The sequence below is a fragment of the Periplaneta americana genome, chromosome 10, assembly GCF_040183065.1.
Source record: "Periplaneta americana isolate PAMFEO1 chromosome 10, P.americana_PAMFEO1_priV1, whole genome shotgun sequence".
NCBI classification, from domain to species: domain Eukaryota; kingdom Metazoa; phylum Arthropoda; class Insecta; order Blattodea; family Blattidae; genus Periplaneta; species Periplaneta americana.
In genome coordinates, this window is record NC_091126.1 from 181,359,145 (window position 1) to 181,375,323 (window position 16,179).

Consider the following 16,179-nt stretch of genomic DNA (forward strand, 5'->3'; position numbering starts at 1 on the left):
GATCTTCACTACAGTAAAATCCCTCGGAACCGGAACCAAATAACCAGCAATACAGTAGCGTGCAAATTAATCCAAACAATGTAATTACTTATGCAAAAACACTCAAACGGGATAAAAAAAAAGGATCTAAGACATACCTCAGTAATCTATGTGGCCTCCCTTGTTCCTAATAACAGCTCTGAGACGATTTGGCATGGATTCCACTAATTTCCCACAAATATTCATTTCTTCATCACGAAACCATACACCAATGAGGGCAGAAATCATCTTCTCCTTTGTAGAACAATCCATTTTTTGCATTCTTCTTTTGCAAATTGACCACAAGTTCTCAATGGGGTTGATGTCGGGTGAGTTGCCTGGCCAGGGGAGTAGGCCTACCTGAATATTCTTCTTGTTGAAGAATTCTGTAGTTTTTCGAGACGTATGGCATGGTGCCAGGTCTTGTTGGAACACACCTCTGCCATCCGGAAATGATTTTTGCAGCTGGGGTACGATTCTGGTTTCCAATGAATATATTTATCAGAATTCATAATTCCCTTGATAGGTATTAATGCTCCAGGCCCTTCATGTGTAAAACAACCCCAAAACATTACTTTAGAGGGGTATTTGGGTGCTTGTTGGAGATGAGCTGCTGTTACTTTTTCGGATCCTTTCCGTGCGTAAGAAACACGGTGGCCGTGGACCTCAAAATAAGACTCATTGGAAAGAAGTATATTCTTCCAGTCATTCACTATCCAGTGTTGATGTAATTTTGCCCACATTAAGCGTTTTTTGCACATAACAGGGGTTAGCAGTTGCTTCTTAATAGGCTTACTAGCCCTTTGTCCAGCTTCGAAAAGCCTACGCCGCACTGTTGTGACGTGAATATTCGCCCCAGTGGTAGCCATTAACTCGCGGGTTAAGTCGACAGCAGTTAGTCTAGGATTTAATTTACTTTTCCTGACAATTAAACGATCATCTGCAGGTGAAGTCTTCCTTTTCTGGCCACAGTTTCCTTTTTTCTGGGGTGTGATGGATCCAGTCTTCCTGTATCGTTTTATGATCGAATTAACAGTAGCCAAACCGATGTGACATTCTGCAGCAATTTGCCTCTGTGTCATAGAAGAATGCTCTGCTAATGTTATAATTTTAGACCATTTTCGTGGAGTTGTAACCATTTGTGAAGACGACAGAATGTACACAGGATTGCAGATTGAAATGCTTATAAGTACAAAACGACAGGCAAAATGTCACATATTATAAAAAAAATAATAACAACAGACCTTCAACAATGGAATTACACGTACTACAGATGACAATTAAAGCGGTATGAGCAGCTGTGAGGCCAACAATGACAGAAAATGTAAAAATATGTCGTGTTTGGATTAATTTGCACGCTACTGTACCAAAAGCAAAAAAAAAGTTTAAATCTGTCATATGAGGAAGTTTGCACGAACTTTCATTTTCAGTGATATTCGAACCTAAAATTAGTGTATTATTTGCATTGTGTGATGTGTTTTAATAAAGAAAATCCATACAGTTTTTATGTTTATTTAATTATGTTCCGACCATCAGTGTTGTCACATTAGAAAGTTTGCACGAACTTTCATTTTCAGTGAATATTCAAACCTAAAATTAGTGTATTATATGTGTTGTATGATGTGTTTTAACCCTTTGCAGTTGGATGTAAATACCGCAGTCAGTCTGCGCGAAAAATGTGTCGGATGTTTCCCGCCATGAAACTGCAACGTGGATATTGCAGTGGCGGATGTCACCCGAGATGGGGCACGGATTTAAATATCGCAGTCACTTTGCGCGAGAAATGTGTCGGATGCTACCCGCCATGGGATGCAACGCAGATATTGCAGTGGCGGATGTCACCCGACATGGGACTCAAAAGGGTTAATAAAGAAAATCCACTTTTTTTATGTTTATTCAGTTATGAGCAAGTGATAGAGAAATAAGCTTCACATGGATGCAGTTTCAACATTTGGCAGCATGAAATACGAACTTTTCTTTTGTATTTATTCAATTATCCGGAACTAGCCTGGTCCCTTTCATGTCGGATAAGAGGGATTCTACTGCATTACTGTCTCCAAGGCCTCAACCACATCAGAGAATTCTCCACACATATATCCGAATTTGTTAAACTGATTTTTAATACTATCATGAAAGTTGTTTTCAGTGACGTCATTAGCTTACATACTGAAGTTATGCAGAATGACTCGGCATCTAATGATTAATGGTGTCTGTGAACAATTTAGCACTACGACTGAGAAAGAGGATGTATATCTTTGATATTTCACAGGCATTTCTTTCATATTTGAAACATTCCCACAGAACCTTGGGACACTCATTCTTGCATACAGTCTGGAAATAACTTTTTAAAGCCATTCCGCACTCAATTATTCTTTCAATGGATGGCAGAAGAGAGAGCCATCTACTCACATGTCTCAAGAGATTACAGTTATAAATTTCCACAAATTCGTAAGTGCTTGTAATTGTGAAATTCTGTTAGCCGAAGTGCTGAATTAACTGCACACTTTAAGCACAATATTTTCAACATCGATTTTTAGCTGTCCTGTGGCAAATCTTGTTGCAAAATATGAGCTACAAATTTAGCAGCAGTAATCCTTTTTTGAGTTGCCTTTAGTTTTTGATAATACTGTTGTGTTTTCCATAGTTTGCACAGGCAATGTCAGTAGAATATGCTGACATCTTAGTCACATCTAGGCCTGGTAACTCTAGATAGCAATTGATTCGTTATGACCTCTGCTGTTTCATTATCATCATTTTAGAAGTCCAGTAGCACATGTTGAATTCCATCTTCGAAATGCAAATATCTCAAGTATTGGAAAACACAATACATTTCCGCAGATAAGATGATAGTTGAATCATGAAAAAATACCCACAAAACTGGGGGGTTGTCTTATATGGCAGGTACAAATAAGAGACCTTAAAATTCAACACTGAAACCATTACAAAATACAACAAATCACATTTGTCGTCCAAAGCAAAGAGCTCGTCAAGCACTGTTGAGAGCGTGGTCATCTGAGTCCATTCTGAATGTGTCGAGTCGGTTTCTACTTCGTCATCAGTATTTCATAACAAATCTTCCTCTGTGCTATCCATAGTGTTAGAAATTCTGTATTTTTTTTAGGATTTTATCACTGTTTCCACTTTCATTTTTTTCCATAAGGGTTGATAGATTGGGGGTCGCCTCAAAGAACAGATACAAGCTAAAACCGTAATATTGTGCTCGAAATTTATACCTCGTCTAATCTGAAGGTCGTCTCATATGTGGATATATATGGTAATTCCATGAAAAAGTGAATAGAATCTTAAAAAAAATAATATACCATTATATAATTTCCCTATTAATTGATTCTGTAATAAAAAAGACTATATTACAAGAATTGGAAAAAAAAAAGATTTATTTATATTTTTATTGACTTTATACATAGTTGAAGTTGATAGCCTGTGTATAATGTTCTTGTATTAGGAAAAGTCAAATTGGCATATCTATCTAACTTTCTGTACAACATCAATATTGTCTACTTTATCTACACGTGCTGTTGTACATAGTTTGAACTCATCAGTCAAGCAATAAAAAATTGTTGAGGTAAGTTTCTTAGCTATTATAGCACTTAATAAGACAGTATGTATTGGTGCCACATCCATAACAAAAAAAGTGATCAAGTTAAATATATTACTACATAAACTAAAATTAATGAGTTTGTTAAAATTGGCAGAAGTAAGGCTAGAAATGAGTTCATCATCCCAAAAATAACGCAATGTCAATTAAATTTTAAATGTTTTTTTACCATGTATTTGCTGTCAGACCCGTAACAAATAAGCCCAGGAGGAATTGCAGTGTTGCTTGCTTGTGGTGCTATCCTCATGTGAGTAGGCCTAGGTTAGCCTAGTTACCTAGGCCTTTGAAATAATAATATAATAATAATAACATATACATAAAAACGTTACATTAAAATACCCCGAAAGAGAAAAGCTCGAGTTCGGGGACAGTTCCGTTACATAGATACACATACTTTGTAGACAAAATACTTAAGAAAAAAGCTCACATAAAGATTGTAATAAAATTAGTAAATAATAATACTAATAATAACTGAGTGAAAAAAGAGACGATGTTTAGATTGATGGATTAATATTAAATTATTATTAGTAGTATAATTAGTGCAGGTCATGTTGATATAGTAACCAAGATAAAATAGAAAAATACACTTAGGATAGAAATAAACTTGTTTTACAATACATGGTACATAATATATATATACAGGGAAGTCTGTCATATAAATTTTTTAATTCTGGATCTGAAAATTTCATTGCTTAAAGTAGTCAATTCTGGATGAAATTTTATTATCGAATTATATAGCCGTGGACCATAATTTGTACTGTGTAGTAAAGCAGAAGGAATGTCCAGAAAGAGAAAATCTTGCTTCCACGCAGGAAGCACCTTAGCCAGAAATGTCGCCATTGGGTTCGTATCAGTCCATTCAGTCACTCAGAAATGAATTCATATTCTTTCCAGACATGTAGAAAAGGGTCAATTTAGGGAGAGACTGAATTCTTTTTTCTTTAAATTATAAATCAGTTTGACCAATGTTACTTTTTAAATGGAGTTCTCTGATATCCTAGGAATTTAGTCTATGGCTCTAAGCATAAGTCTAAAAATGTTGGTTCTTTCTTAATGGTAATAGCATTGCAGAGTAGGTAAAATAGATTTATTCAATAAAATCCCAACAATAATGCAACTTATTGTGAATATCTTTGTGTGTAGATGCATCCTGTAAAAGAGTTGCTGCTTGGAGAAAAAAAAAATAATGGCTGATTCTGACTTGAAGGAAGTTTATTTATTGAAAGAAAGTAGAAAGGATGAAGAAACAAGAACATTTGAATTGTTATCAGATTATAAAAAGTTAAAAGATAAATGAGCAAAAGACAATGCTCGTCAGAAGGAATATCCAGAAAGAGAAAATCTTGCTTCCACGCAGGAAGCACCTTAGCCAGAAATGTCGCCATTGGGTTCGTATCAGTCCATTCAGTCACTCAGAAAAGCTGTCAGCAGAGTGAAGAATTCAATGGCCAAAAGTCCATCAAAGCAGCAAGCTGTTCTCATGAAATTAACATCGGAAATTCCACCTGCGTTTAAGAACACTGAAGGCAGCAGCAAACATGGGTCCCAAAGAGCTACTAGAAAAGGAAAAATTGCACTCATGTAAAACTTTCATTGCCGAAATACTCCTGGGAAATGAGATACAAAATCTGTCAAAGATCCAAAAACAGGCAAATGACACATTCTCCAGAAGAATTACGTGGTTGTTATTGTAAGGGAAGCCTTTCAATTGTTTATGGAAGAAAACGCGAATGACAGTGAAAGAGTTGGGCTAAGCAAGTTCTACGCATTACGACTTCATGCGCTCCCATCCTCCAGTTTACAAAGTCTGTCAAAGATCCAAAAACAGGCAAGTGACACATTCTCCAGAAGAATTACGTGGTTGTTATTGTAAGGGAAGCTTTTCAATTGTTTATGGAAGAAAACGCGAATGACGGTGAAAGAGTTGGGCTAAGCAAGTTCTACGCATTATGACTTCATGCGCTCCCATCCTCCAGTTTACTTCACAATGTCTGCATCTGCCACTATCATGCAAATTTCGGTTTTAGAAAGTTGAACCACATTGATGATCCCCAATAATTTCATCTACATAAGGAGTTAACCTCAAAAGAATATTAAACAAAATTTTGTATGATGTCAATAAAGGTGATATTTCTCGAAAGTTACTACAGTTAGTCTTGTCCCCCTTCTTAAAGATAGGTACAATTCTGTAGTGTTCGGGAAAAGTGGCACAAGTCAAAAATGTTAATTTTACAGGAGAAGGAATAAAACTGTCTTGTCACTGGTTTATGTCGATTTGATTTTCTTCTGTATGAATTATTGTACTGGAAGAAATACTTATGTCTCTTTTCTCAAGCGAGCAGATGTTCCGTAAGTTGTCAATAAATTAATAAAAAATGTTTGTGGAAACTGACTTATGCCACTTTTCCCATGCATTGCAGAATTAGAAAATCAATTCAGTAAACTAGACTGGAAAAATCTATAAATTCCATTCCATCCAACAGGTTCTAATATCAGCAGGAAGATGATTCCAGAGTCGAGAGGTGTAGATTGTGAACAATTGAGAATAATGACATGTCGTGTATTAAGGATCTGAACCTGTTAATCTCGGATCTAATGGCTAGGATAGTATCTTATGCAGTGAGGCAGCTCAGAATACGAGGAGAAAAGAGACGCAAATTTAATTACTGCTGTTTTACATTGTACAGCAAATATAACCCAAAATATTACACATACTTTATTATTCCCGATCAAATTTTACTAATCTGTTAAAGCAAGAGTGCATTTACAATAAAATAAAAACATGATGCATCAATGCAAATTTACTAATTTAGGCGGCACTTTGAAATATTTAACTTGAATGAACAAAATAATTTTGGGTGCTACAGGGTATGCAGCACTTCTTCACACTAGCTTTCCAAATAATTCAATAATTTTCCACTTGTATGCCATTAATATTTTGTTGGAATTTTGACTACAAATAAAATTGTTTCAACCAACCATCATTCTTAATATAGATTTCAAATTCTTAGCATGTTACTTCAATCTGCATTTTACAATTATAAAAATGTAACAAAACTCACTATATGAAATATAAAAAGGAAGCATGACTGAGATATGTGAACACAATGTGTCAGATATAAGGGAAAGCTTCACAGCTCAACAACTGAGATTGTTGTTCTTATGCGGGAGACCCAGTTTCGTGTCTATCATGTGTATGTATCATTTTAAAGATTACGATATATCTACTGCAAATTTAATTCCATTTCTTTCTAATTTTATTTCGAACATGTAGCTTAGTTATATACAACACATCTATTTCAATTTGGTGTTACTGCTTTGGTTATAAATACAGATTCTGAGTAAGTACACGAACATTAACTGTGACATAACTGAAGGCAGTAATCAACTATTTTCTTAATTTTTAAAGGTAATGGGCCACCAAGTACATAGAAATAACGCTCCTAAATAAGTTGTTCTTCTTTAAAGACAGGTTGGCGACTTGGAATATCTGATTCCACTGCACAATTTTGAACGAATTCAAACATCTGTAGTTGCAGACTGAAACCCATTCAAATTGAAGTAAATGCCCAATATTCTGCATCATCTTGTTTATGAGATGCAGGGCACTTTCCTAGATCATCTCACTGATGACCAATGAATATTCTGCGTTACTTTTGTAGACAAAAATGTTTTTTATTTGGTTTATTTTACGACATTTTATCAACTGCTATGATTATCTAGTTCTGAGTCAGATGAAGGTGAACTGCCATCAAAATGAGTCCAGGGTCCAGCGCCGAAAGTTACCCAGCATTTGCTGTTAATGAGTTAAGGGAAAACCCCAGAAAAAACCTCAACCAGATAACTTGTTCCAACCCCACTCGTTCACAGTCAGACATGCTAACCACGGCAGTGACGACAGAAATGTTAATCAAGACTGGAGTAGGGTAACAGAACACGAGCAGCATATACAATCCTAAGTGCATGACAACCTAACACTATATTGGTGGCAATATATCTGACACACAGGATAACAATCATCCTGTCCACACTGGATATCAGTTCAATCGATAACCACAAAGTTTGCTCTGTACGAGAATGCGTAGCTTCATGTTGTCAATACAGGCTGTCACGGCATACCTCATATAAATTGCTTATTTGTAATTCTATGGTGTTTTGTTTTTTCTGAGAAAGGATTATATTTATTTATTTATTTTAGAAAAAACATATTTACATTGTATCCAGTCTATGCTTTAATTATTGCATTATTATTGTTACGAAAAATAGTTTCCTTAGAATAAACAGTTTATATTTAATGACAAGGGGAAGAACTATTCATTTGTATTGTGTATTTGTCCCTCACAAATAACAATAAATGTTAATTAGTTTTAAATAGATTAATGCAAATTATTTAAAACAGAGAAAAAGAAAAAAAGACAAAATAAATCTATGGATTTCAACACATATCACTATCATTAAAATGTGTTTATCTTCCTTCTAGACAAGGTATAGGCGTAAGTGAGGGGAAGTAAAAATGACCGAATTCACTCCTTCCACAATATTTCGGATGTGTAACTACTGTGCATGAACTTGGCTTGGATGTACAAAAGTAATGTGGCATGTCATTACATTCAACATTTCAAATCAAGTCAAATACGTAATATAGGCATTCATATGGTCACTACAGCATAGCACTCATAAATAATTACTTATAAGCTCTAGATCGCCTATAGTGTTTGGTCTGGTTGAGTCTGTCTATATTAGGATGAACACTATTATTACATGAATGTAAAGCAGTTACGAGATGATAGAAAAAAAACTCGCAGACATACGTGGATTCAAAGATTTCCAGCATCTTAGCTGTGAAATTACGTATGTTAGGATACTTATCATTACGTAATATTGTTCATACACAATTCCTTGCCAGTTTTACCTGAAATTTGAAAAGGGGTACCTACTGTTTTCTATGAATCGCCTATGTATTTGACATGCAATAAATTGATCAGACTGCATTTTCAATTAGTGGTGATTGTGGGTTGTTGGCTTTTCTATTAACAAGTTATTTTTTGTAAATTCTTGAAAACTTTCTCACTATTTCTACCTCTGCAACAAGTTAAAATAAAATAACACATTCTTTTATCACATGTAACAAATATTTTAATATAAACCATTTTTAATAATGCTATTTTAAACTCTTACATATAAGTTTGTTTACCAAAATCCTTTTTATGTTCAAGATCGAAGTGCTGTCTGGTATTATGTTTTGTATAAATCTCAACTGAACAGTTGAGGCATCGAGCTTTTCCTTTATTCGTAATAACAAAACAGTTTTGTTACAATGCTTCTTGGAAAATAAAACGAAACCTACAATTTATTCGCCATATTCTAACACTTCACACATTCCTGATTAGAATGCTATGGTACTGAGTTCAACCTCTGCTTACTGTATGTACACGCAAATGGGCAGAATATTTGTGGATGGAGAAATGAAGGGGCGGTGTATACAGTGTCTGCGCAGGAACACAGTGCCCATGCCTGTCCTACACTATCGATACAAGACAGTAACTTATGTATTAAGAGATATTTGAAAATACGGCAACAGTTTCTCAACTATGAAGTGGTGCAAGTGTGAATAGGGTCTTCACAAACTTGCACAAAGTAGACTTAGAATTTGAAATCTGGTCATTTTTTTGTCTAAGGCTATACACATGCACACACAGACATTGATTTAGACAACTATATCTAAAGTACTTTAAAATTCATTCTAAGTGTTGGTCAGGTATGTTATCGAATATGTATAGATTTTATTTTTATCTGGTATAATCAAATGACTTGTGTAACTGTTTATTGAAATTTGATAAGTCATTTGATTGATATCACGTAAAATAAAACATAAATACCTATATCTAAAGTGTTCAGAAGATGAACAATAAATACTGCAAAGTTTCCCACAGTTTAAGGAGATATTGTTAGTTTTAATATGTGTATGATAAACTTAATAATTTCCAACAAAATACTATAAAACTTGAAAAGCCTATTTAAGTGAAAGGGCATAAACTTTGACTGTGCAATAACTTAAAATTAATGGTCAGTGCATTAAAAATCACAGTGGAAATTAGCTCCTTATTTCAGAAGTTGAATTCGAGTCAATAATATGTAAGGGAAAATGTAAATGTTCAAAGGAAACCTGTTTGGCTATGGTATGAAAGACAACAAAATGGAAACAAAGAAAACATGAAAGCATTCACATCAACAGAAATCTCAAACCGGATATAGTGCTATTTGAGGAAAATATAGTTCACATTGCAGACTCAGAATTGTTTATGATCTCCACTCTTGGCCGAGAAATATAATTGTGAATATTTCAACACTGAAATCGAAAAATATGACAATAAAAAAATTAATTTTTCTAGTAAAATATGATTATACGATAAAAAAAAACAATTAACAATTATCCACATTAAACTATTTAGGATATTACGAGAATAAATTTGACATACTAGCAAAATTTCTAAAATACAAAAGGTCAACAGAATTAATAAGTGTCAAATCCTCTACAGTCCAGAAATATACAAGAAGTGAAGTCTACAACACTTTGGCAACACTAATACTCTCATAGATCACACTAAAGTACGACAGAAAAAAATATCTTGCACACTGAAATTAGGTTCTGAAGGATTGTGGATTATACAAATTGGATACTAGGGAAAAAAGTGTCGGTAAGAATTAAAAATAAAACATACTGTGTAACAATTGACAAAAACATCACCTCAAAATGCATAAAGTGTATCCAGAGCTCCTACATTACTTTGGTGATGAAGATAGCAGCGTAACAGATGTCACATTCTCATTAATTCAAAAAATATTTTCAGACTGAAGTTGGTCTAGGCAACAACAAAGTTGCCACTGATTTCCATTAATTAATAAGAAAACACAACTTTACTTTGAATCCTATACACTTTAACTTACAGTAGTGTTCGTAATGTTGCCAGAAGTGAATACTGCTTTGTTCAGGTAGTCTATGCAGCCATGAACTGCACTTCTTGCAGCGATACAGGCCTTTTCACCCCAATTCACTCCATCCGCAAGTGCCAAAATAGCAGAATTTTTTCTAGCCACAATGCCAAAACAGTCAGCTATCGGACTTCCTGCATGCTGCTTTGTGAGCGGATGTCTCTCATAAAGAGTGGTGGCAGCACCATATGCCCTAGAATGGGGTCGAGACCAGTCTAAAACTCCTGCCACATCAGAAGACGGAGAGATAATCTGTTGAACTCCATCTGCAGAGAAATATTAGTGAAATGTATTACATTATGAACAACCTTACAATTTTACACTAAGTCATTCCTCAAATTAGAGGTGACAAAACACTACATTAGTCACTATTCTGCAGTTAAGTGATCCAGTCTTCATTCTGCAATATATTTGGTGCAGTACTACAAAATATCTTGTTACAACTTTTATTTAGATTCTGTGGCCAAAGATATTTCAATATATAGAGTGCGCCATGACTAACGTGCAGAACTTCGTTACTGTGGCATGGCTATGTAAATACTTGCTTGCAGAGGATTGGAGTTTGAAAACTGTGCTTCATCATTCTAGAAGTAAACAAGCAATGGGCCAACCTCTATTAGTTGCATTTTAAGGGAATGAGTTTATTAAATTCCGTCAATGATGCTGTATACATTTTCAAATAGTGAGTATGCAGGTATAATTTTGTGTATGAATATTACAATGGAACTGGTGATTTCCATAGCTGTCAATGTAGTACATATATTTATTTTGTAAAATAATTACAGGGCTTAGTCTGTTAAAAACTGGTTATATTCAAACCTAATAAGGAAAAATATAATATTATACAAACGTTAGAACATTTCAGGAGGAGAACACAATGGATTCAGGAATGGGAGTTCATGCTGTGATATTTTACATTGAAACTTTGGCAGAGAACCATCGAAAAATGCAATATAGAAATGCATTGTGCATGTATTGATTTGAAGAAAGCTTTTGACAGAGTAAATCGCAAAAATTGTTAACTATATTAGCAAGTCATCGAATTCCACGGCACATTATTCAAAACATGTATAACTTATACAAAGTTGTTTCAATTCTAGTTAAAATTGGAGATAGGTTATTGGATAGGAGATAAATTTTTAATGGTAAGTTATCGAACAGGAGATATATTTTTATGATATCAGTCGAGGATGTGTACTTTCACCTCTCTTATTTAGCCTAATATACATTAATGCCATTATGACAACTGAGGCCTACAAGACTGACAATACAGAACAATTCACGAAGATGTTGCAATACTTTAGGATCTGATTTCTAACATCATGTGATGAAAAAAGTTCATATTAAGCAGATGACATATTTTTAAAATTGAGTGAGATACACTCCCCAAATATTAAACATAAATGTAAAAACTAGCATTAAGGTTATTATAAATTCATTACAGAATATTCACGTTATTACTCACCTGCAGCAGCACAGAGTGTGAACTGTGTGCACTGCAGTTTGCTACAAATCTCCTCTTCTCGTGTGTTCACTCCTACACTGCACACAACAGTCTAATGGGATTAAATTAGGAAATCTAGCTCTCCAAGGACAGGGACTGCCATGGCCTATTCGAAGTCCTGGGAATCTGTCATTTAAATAATCCACTACTTCCCGTGAAAAGTAAGGGGGCGCGCCGTCATGGTGGAAGTGCAATAGTCGTCGCATATGCAATGGCATTTTCTCCAGTAATGGATGTAATTCCTCAAGTATTAATTGCAAGGACACTTGTCCCATAAGCAGAGGTGTCGGTTTTTGTTGACATGCGATAAAAACAAAAGTCTCTTTTCATACATTTGTTTGCAATATCTTTGCGTATTTCGAGCATTAGAACCTTTTGGATGTAAATTCAATTCACGAAATAAAGCGAATTTTTTTAATAACACAAAATATCGGAGTTTTTGCGAAATATTGGCACATTTATAATTATACAACAGTTAATTCGCGAATTTTAATGCTCAATCATTTTTCACGTGAATTTTAGTGTCCATCTTTTTCAATTATATGGTGATGCGCGCTTACATGAAGTGGTGTGGTCAGGTGTTGTCACGTGCTCAAGTGTTGCCAAGCAACAGCTCGAGCTGTGATGTCACAGCTTCACACATGAGGATGCATGCTAACCGAAAAACGGGTCATTTGTATTTGTGTTCTGTGGAAGCAGCATCTATCTCTTGTGATCACACGTGGGTGAAAAATAAATTACGCCGAAACATAGTACTAGTTGTGTCGACAGAGCTAGGGAATTTAAGTCTGAAGGGTTAATTGTTTCTTCCTGGATATTACTAAGCAAATTTTTTAATTATCATTTAGATTATAAACGTAAAGATGCGTTAGATAAACACTGCCAGTCCCATAAACACGTGAAGTGTAAATCTCCAGCTGGTCAAGCAAGTGAATCTCGAATAGCAACTTTAGAAGAAACACTTAACCATGTAAAACAAGTGAAAGATTTAAAACAAGAATTTACTATGGACACAGTGGGGGCTTTTATGAAATCCAATATTCCAGTTGAAAAACTCGATCAGCCTGCTATTAAAAATTGGATGAACAAATACGTGTGTGGTACAGGCGAACTACCTTCAGCAAACAGACTCAGACAACAATACATCCCTTTAGTTGGAGGAAAGAAGAGAGAAGAAATCAAAAGTGACATTAAAGAGAAAGAGATTTACTCTTCTGTGATGAAACAACTGATAAGAATGGAAATTGTTTTATCAATATTCTGATTCGGTATCCACAGAAGCAAAGACATATTGCAGCTTCAGTCATTCTTGATGCAGCCAATGCTGAAAACTGTACCAATGCTATTCTTGATACCCTGCAGAAATACAGTGTTGAAAGAAAGCATGTTGTTGCTATTGTAACTGATTCGGCAAGGTACATGACAAAGTGTGTTCTTACCCTGCAAGGTCTTGTTGATAACTGAAGTCACGTTCAGTGTTGGGCACATAAAGTTATGAATGCTTTCTTAAACACCAGGAAAAGGAAAAATAAGTACTTGCAATTTCTGAAGGAAAAATATGAAGATTCAGATAATAACTGGAGTCCACTTTTTCATTAAAGCATTCACTATGGAAATTCAAACAATTAAATTGGAGGCAGTATTTGTTGCTGAAATTTGCCCACTTATAACAGATCTAATTAAATTCTTGGAAGGATCATCTTATCCAATGATCCATGTCCTTGCAAGAAAACTCAAAGACAATGAAGTGAGACAAACTGTTAAGTAATGGTGTCTACGGTAAAAATATTCTCAACAGCTCCCATCCCAACTGAAGACATTACAAACAAAATTTGCACATGCTTCACAATCAGTTTTGGCGAAACTGCAGAGGTTTAAAATCATGGATCCAGCCAAGAACATTGTGGAATCTGTAAGAGCATTGTTTGATCCCCGCACACTGCAAAAACAAAGTCTGCAGAGGAGCTATCTGCAATACAGAAGACTGTGCCATTTTTAAAGAAGGTACAGTCGCAACAGTTCCTAGAGGTCCACTAGGTGCAGTCAAGAAGCAGCTTAGAAAGAACTGTGTTGCAGTGGACGTAGCAGGAATCCTGAATGATCTGAAACTGTCTCACAAGAAATATGCAGCAGCTGCCATTAGATGTATTTGGTTTCCCTGTTCTAATGCAGACCCTGAGAGGTCTTTCTCAAAGTACAACTTAGTAGTCAGTGATAGGAGATTGACAGCAGCTAATGCAGAGATACTCACAATGGTTGCATTTGAGTAAGGCATGTTAATAAATTTATATTGCATTAACCTAATAAAAGTCATATTACATGAATTCTTTAAAAATATTTAAGATATTTATTTTTTTCTCTTTCCCAGAATTGGAACTAAATAACTAATTCTCTACAGGCATAGATTGTAGCCTGCATCTGCTTATATATGCATTATATTATTTTATTTTGTCAGTTACATATAATACTGTTTTTAAAATAAGATATAATTTGTGTGTTGTAAATATATTTAAGACTACATTACAATGTAATTAAATCTCATTTTGATGCTCCAGAATATTCAGCCACGAATAAAAACACAAAACATATTTTACATAAAATTTACTCTGTCACACGTTAAAAGCGTTAAAATTGTTAAAAAGGTATATACCTTTGACAGACGGCCCGTTTCGACGCTATTTGTCGTCGTCTTCAATGTCTCTTGAACCACTGCTGATTTTGGCTCTGCGATGTGCAATTGTCGATGGTAGGGGTGGGGGTGTGTTGCTTCTATGGTGGGGGTTGGTTGTCTGTATGCTATGACGTACTATGACGTCAAACAATGTGTGCGTATTGAACTGTAGTTGCGTATTAAGTATATATTGTGGGTGTGCTATTGTATTCTTATATATTTCGTATTGTTCTAGGATGTTTAACTGTGAACTTTTTGGTGTGATGTGTAAAATTTCCGTATCTGTTTCTATATTATTGTAGTCATGATTATTGTCGATAATGTGATCTGCATAATTTGATGTAATGTAAGGTTTGGTTATAGCTTTAATATGTTCGTTGTATCTTGTATGAAAGGATCTTCCTGTCTGTCCTATGTAAAAATGTGGGCAACTATTGCATTTTAATTTGTAAACTCCAGTTGAATTATATATATTTGAATGTTTAGTGTGGTTATTTAAGTATTTCTGTGTTGTGTTATTTGTTTTGTATGCAATTTTGTACTTTAGTTTTCTGAATGAAGTTGCAATTTTGTGGGTATTGGTATTGTGATATGTTAATGTTATGTATTTATTCTCGCGTGCTGTTTGTGTTGGTTTGGTCTGTTTTTATTTTGCCTTTTTTATTAGTGTGTCTATTATGTTAGGGTTGTATCCATTGTCTTGTGCTATATATTTTATTGTGTTTAATTCTTCAGTGTAGTTGTCATTGTTCATTGGTATATTAACGCTTTTAACGTGTGACAGAGTAAATTTTATGTTTTTAACAAAGTGTTAACGAGAACTTTAATCAATGGCATATTTTACATTTAAATTCAACAAATAAAAAATATATAAAAAAAACACCATTTTCAAATACCCCTATCCATAAGACAACCTTCGAAAATGTATGAACCAATAAGATTATTGTTCAACAAACCACGTCACATATTGCAACTGAAGTGGTGCTGGAAATTCTTTAGTGAACTGTCCGAAGACAGATCTGAATCTTGTGACACCAATAAGGCAACTAAGCCAGAAGATAATGTTATAAGGTGGCCAGTTCCTTTCCCCCCTCCAGTGCATACATCGCCAATTAGTAACACATTACACTAATCAGACTTCCTCTGACACATATCGTCAAGTGATGTACTGACTGAAAATAGATGTACACCTTAAAAAAAAAAATAGAAATGAGAAGGCTCGGGGAACTTAAGTGGCGATCGACAGACCTTGGTAGTACTTATATAAAGCTACATTCATAATAGAATGTTTCATGTTTTCCTTTGATCCTTTGCGGTAGGTGTCATGCACCAAAAGTATGCGTAATATACTCATAGAGAGACATTCGACCTAATGTC

At 34.8% G+C, this 16,179-nt stretch overlaps 1 protein-coding gene across 5 annotated transcripts in view; it reads right to left on the reverse strand.

The window, feature by feature from the left end:
• Nucleotides 1-16,179, reverse strand: part of LOC138708219 (PP2C-like domain-containing protein CG9801) — a 131,704-nt gene that overhangs the window by 34,677 nt on the left and 80,848 nt on the right. For all 5 annotated transcript variants that reach the window (XM_069838548.1, XM_069838552.1, XM_069838549.1 and 2 more), the window contains one exon: nucleotides 10,583-10,893. In XM_069838548.1, coding sequence (XP_069694649.1) covers nucleotides 10,583-10,893 — 311 coding nt within the window. The remainder of the gene's footprint in view (nucleotides 1-10,582; nucleotides 10,894-16,179) is intronic.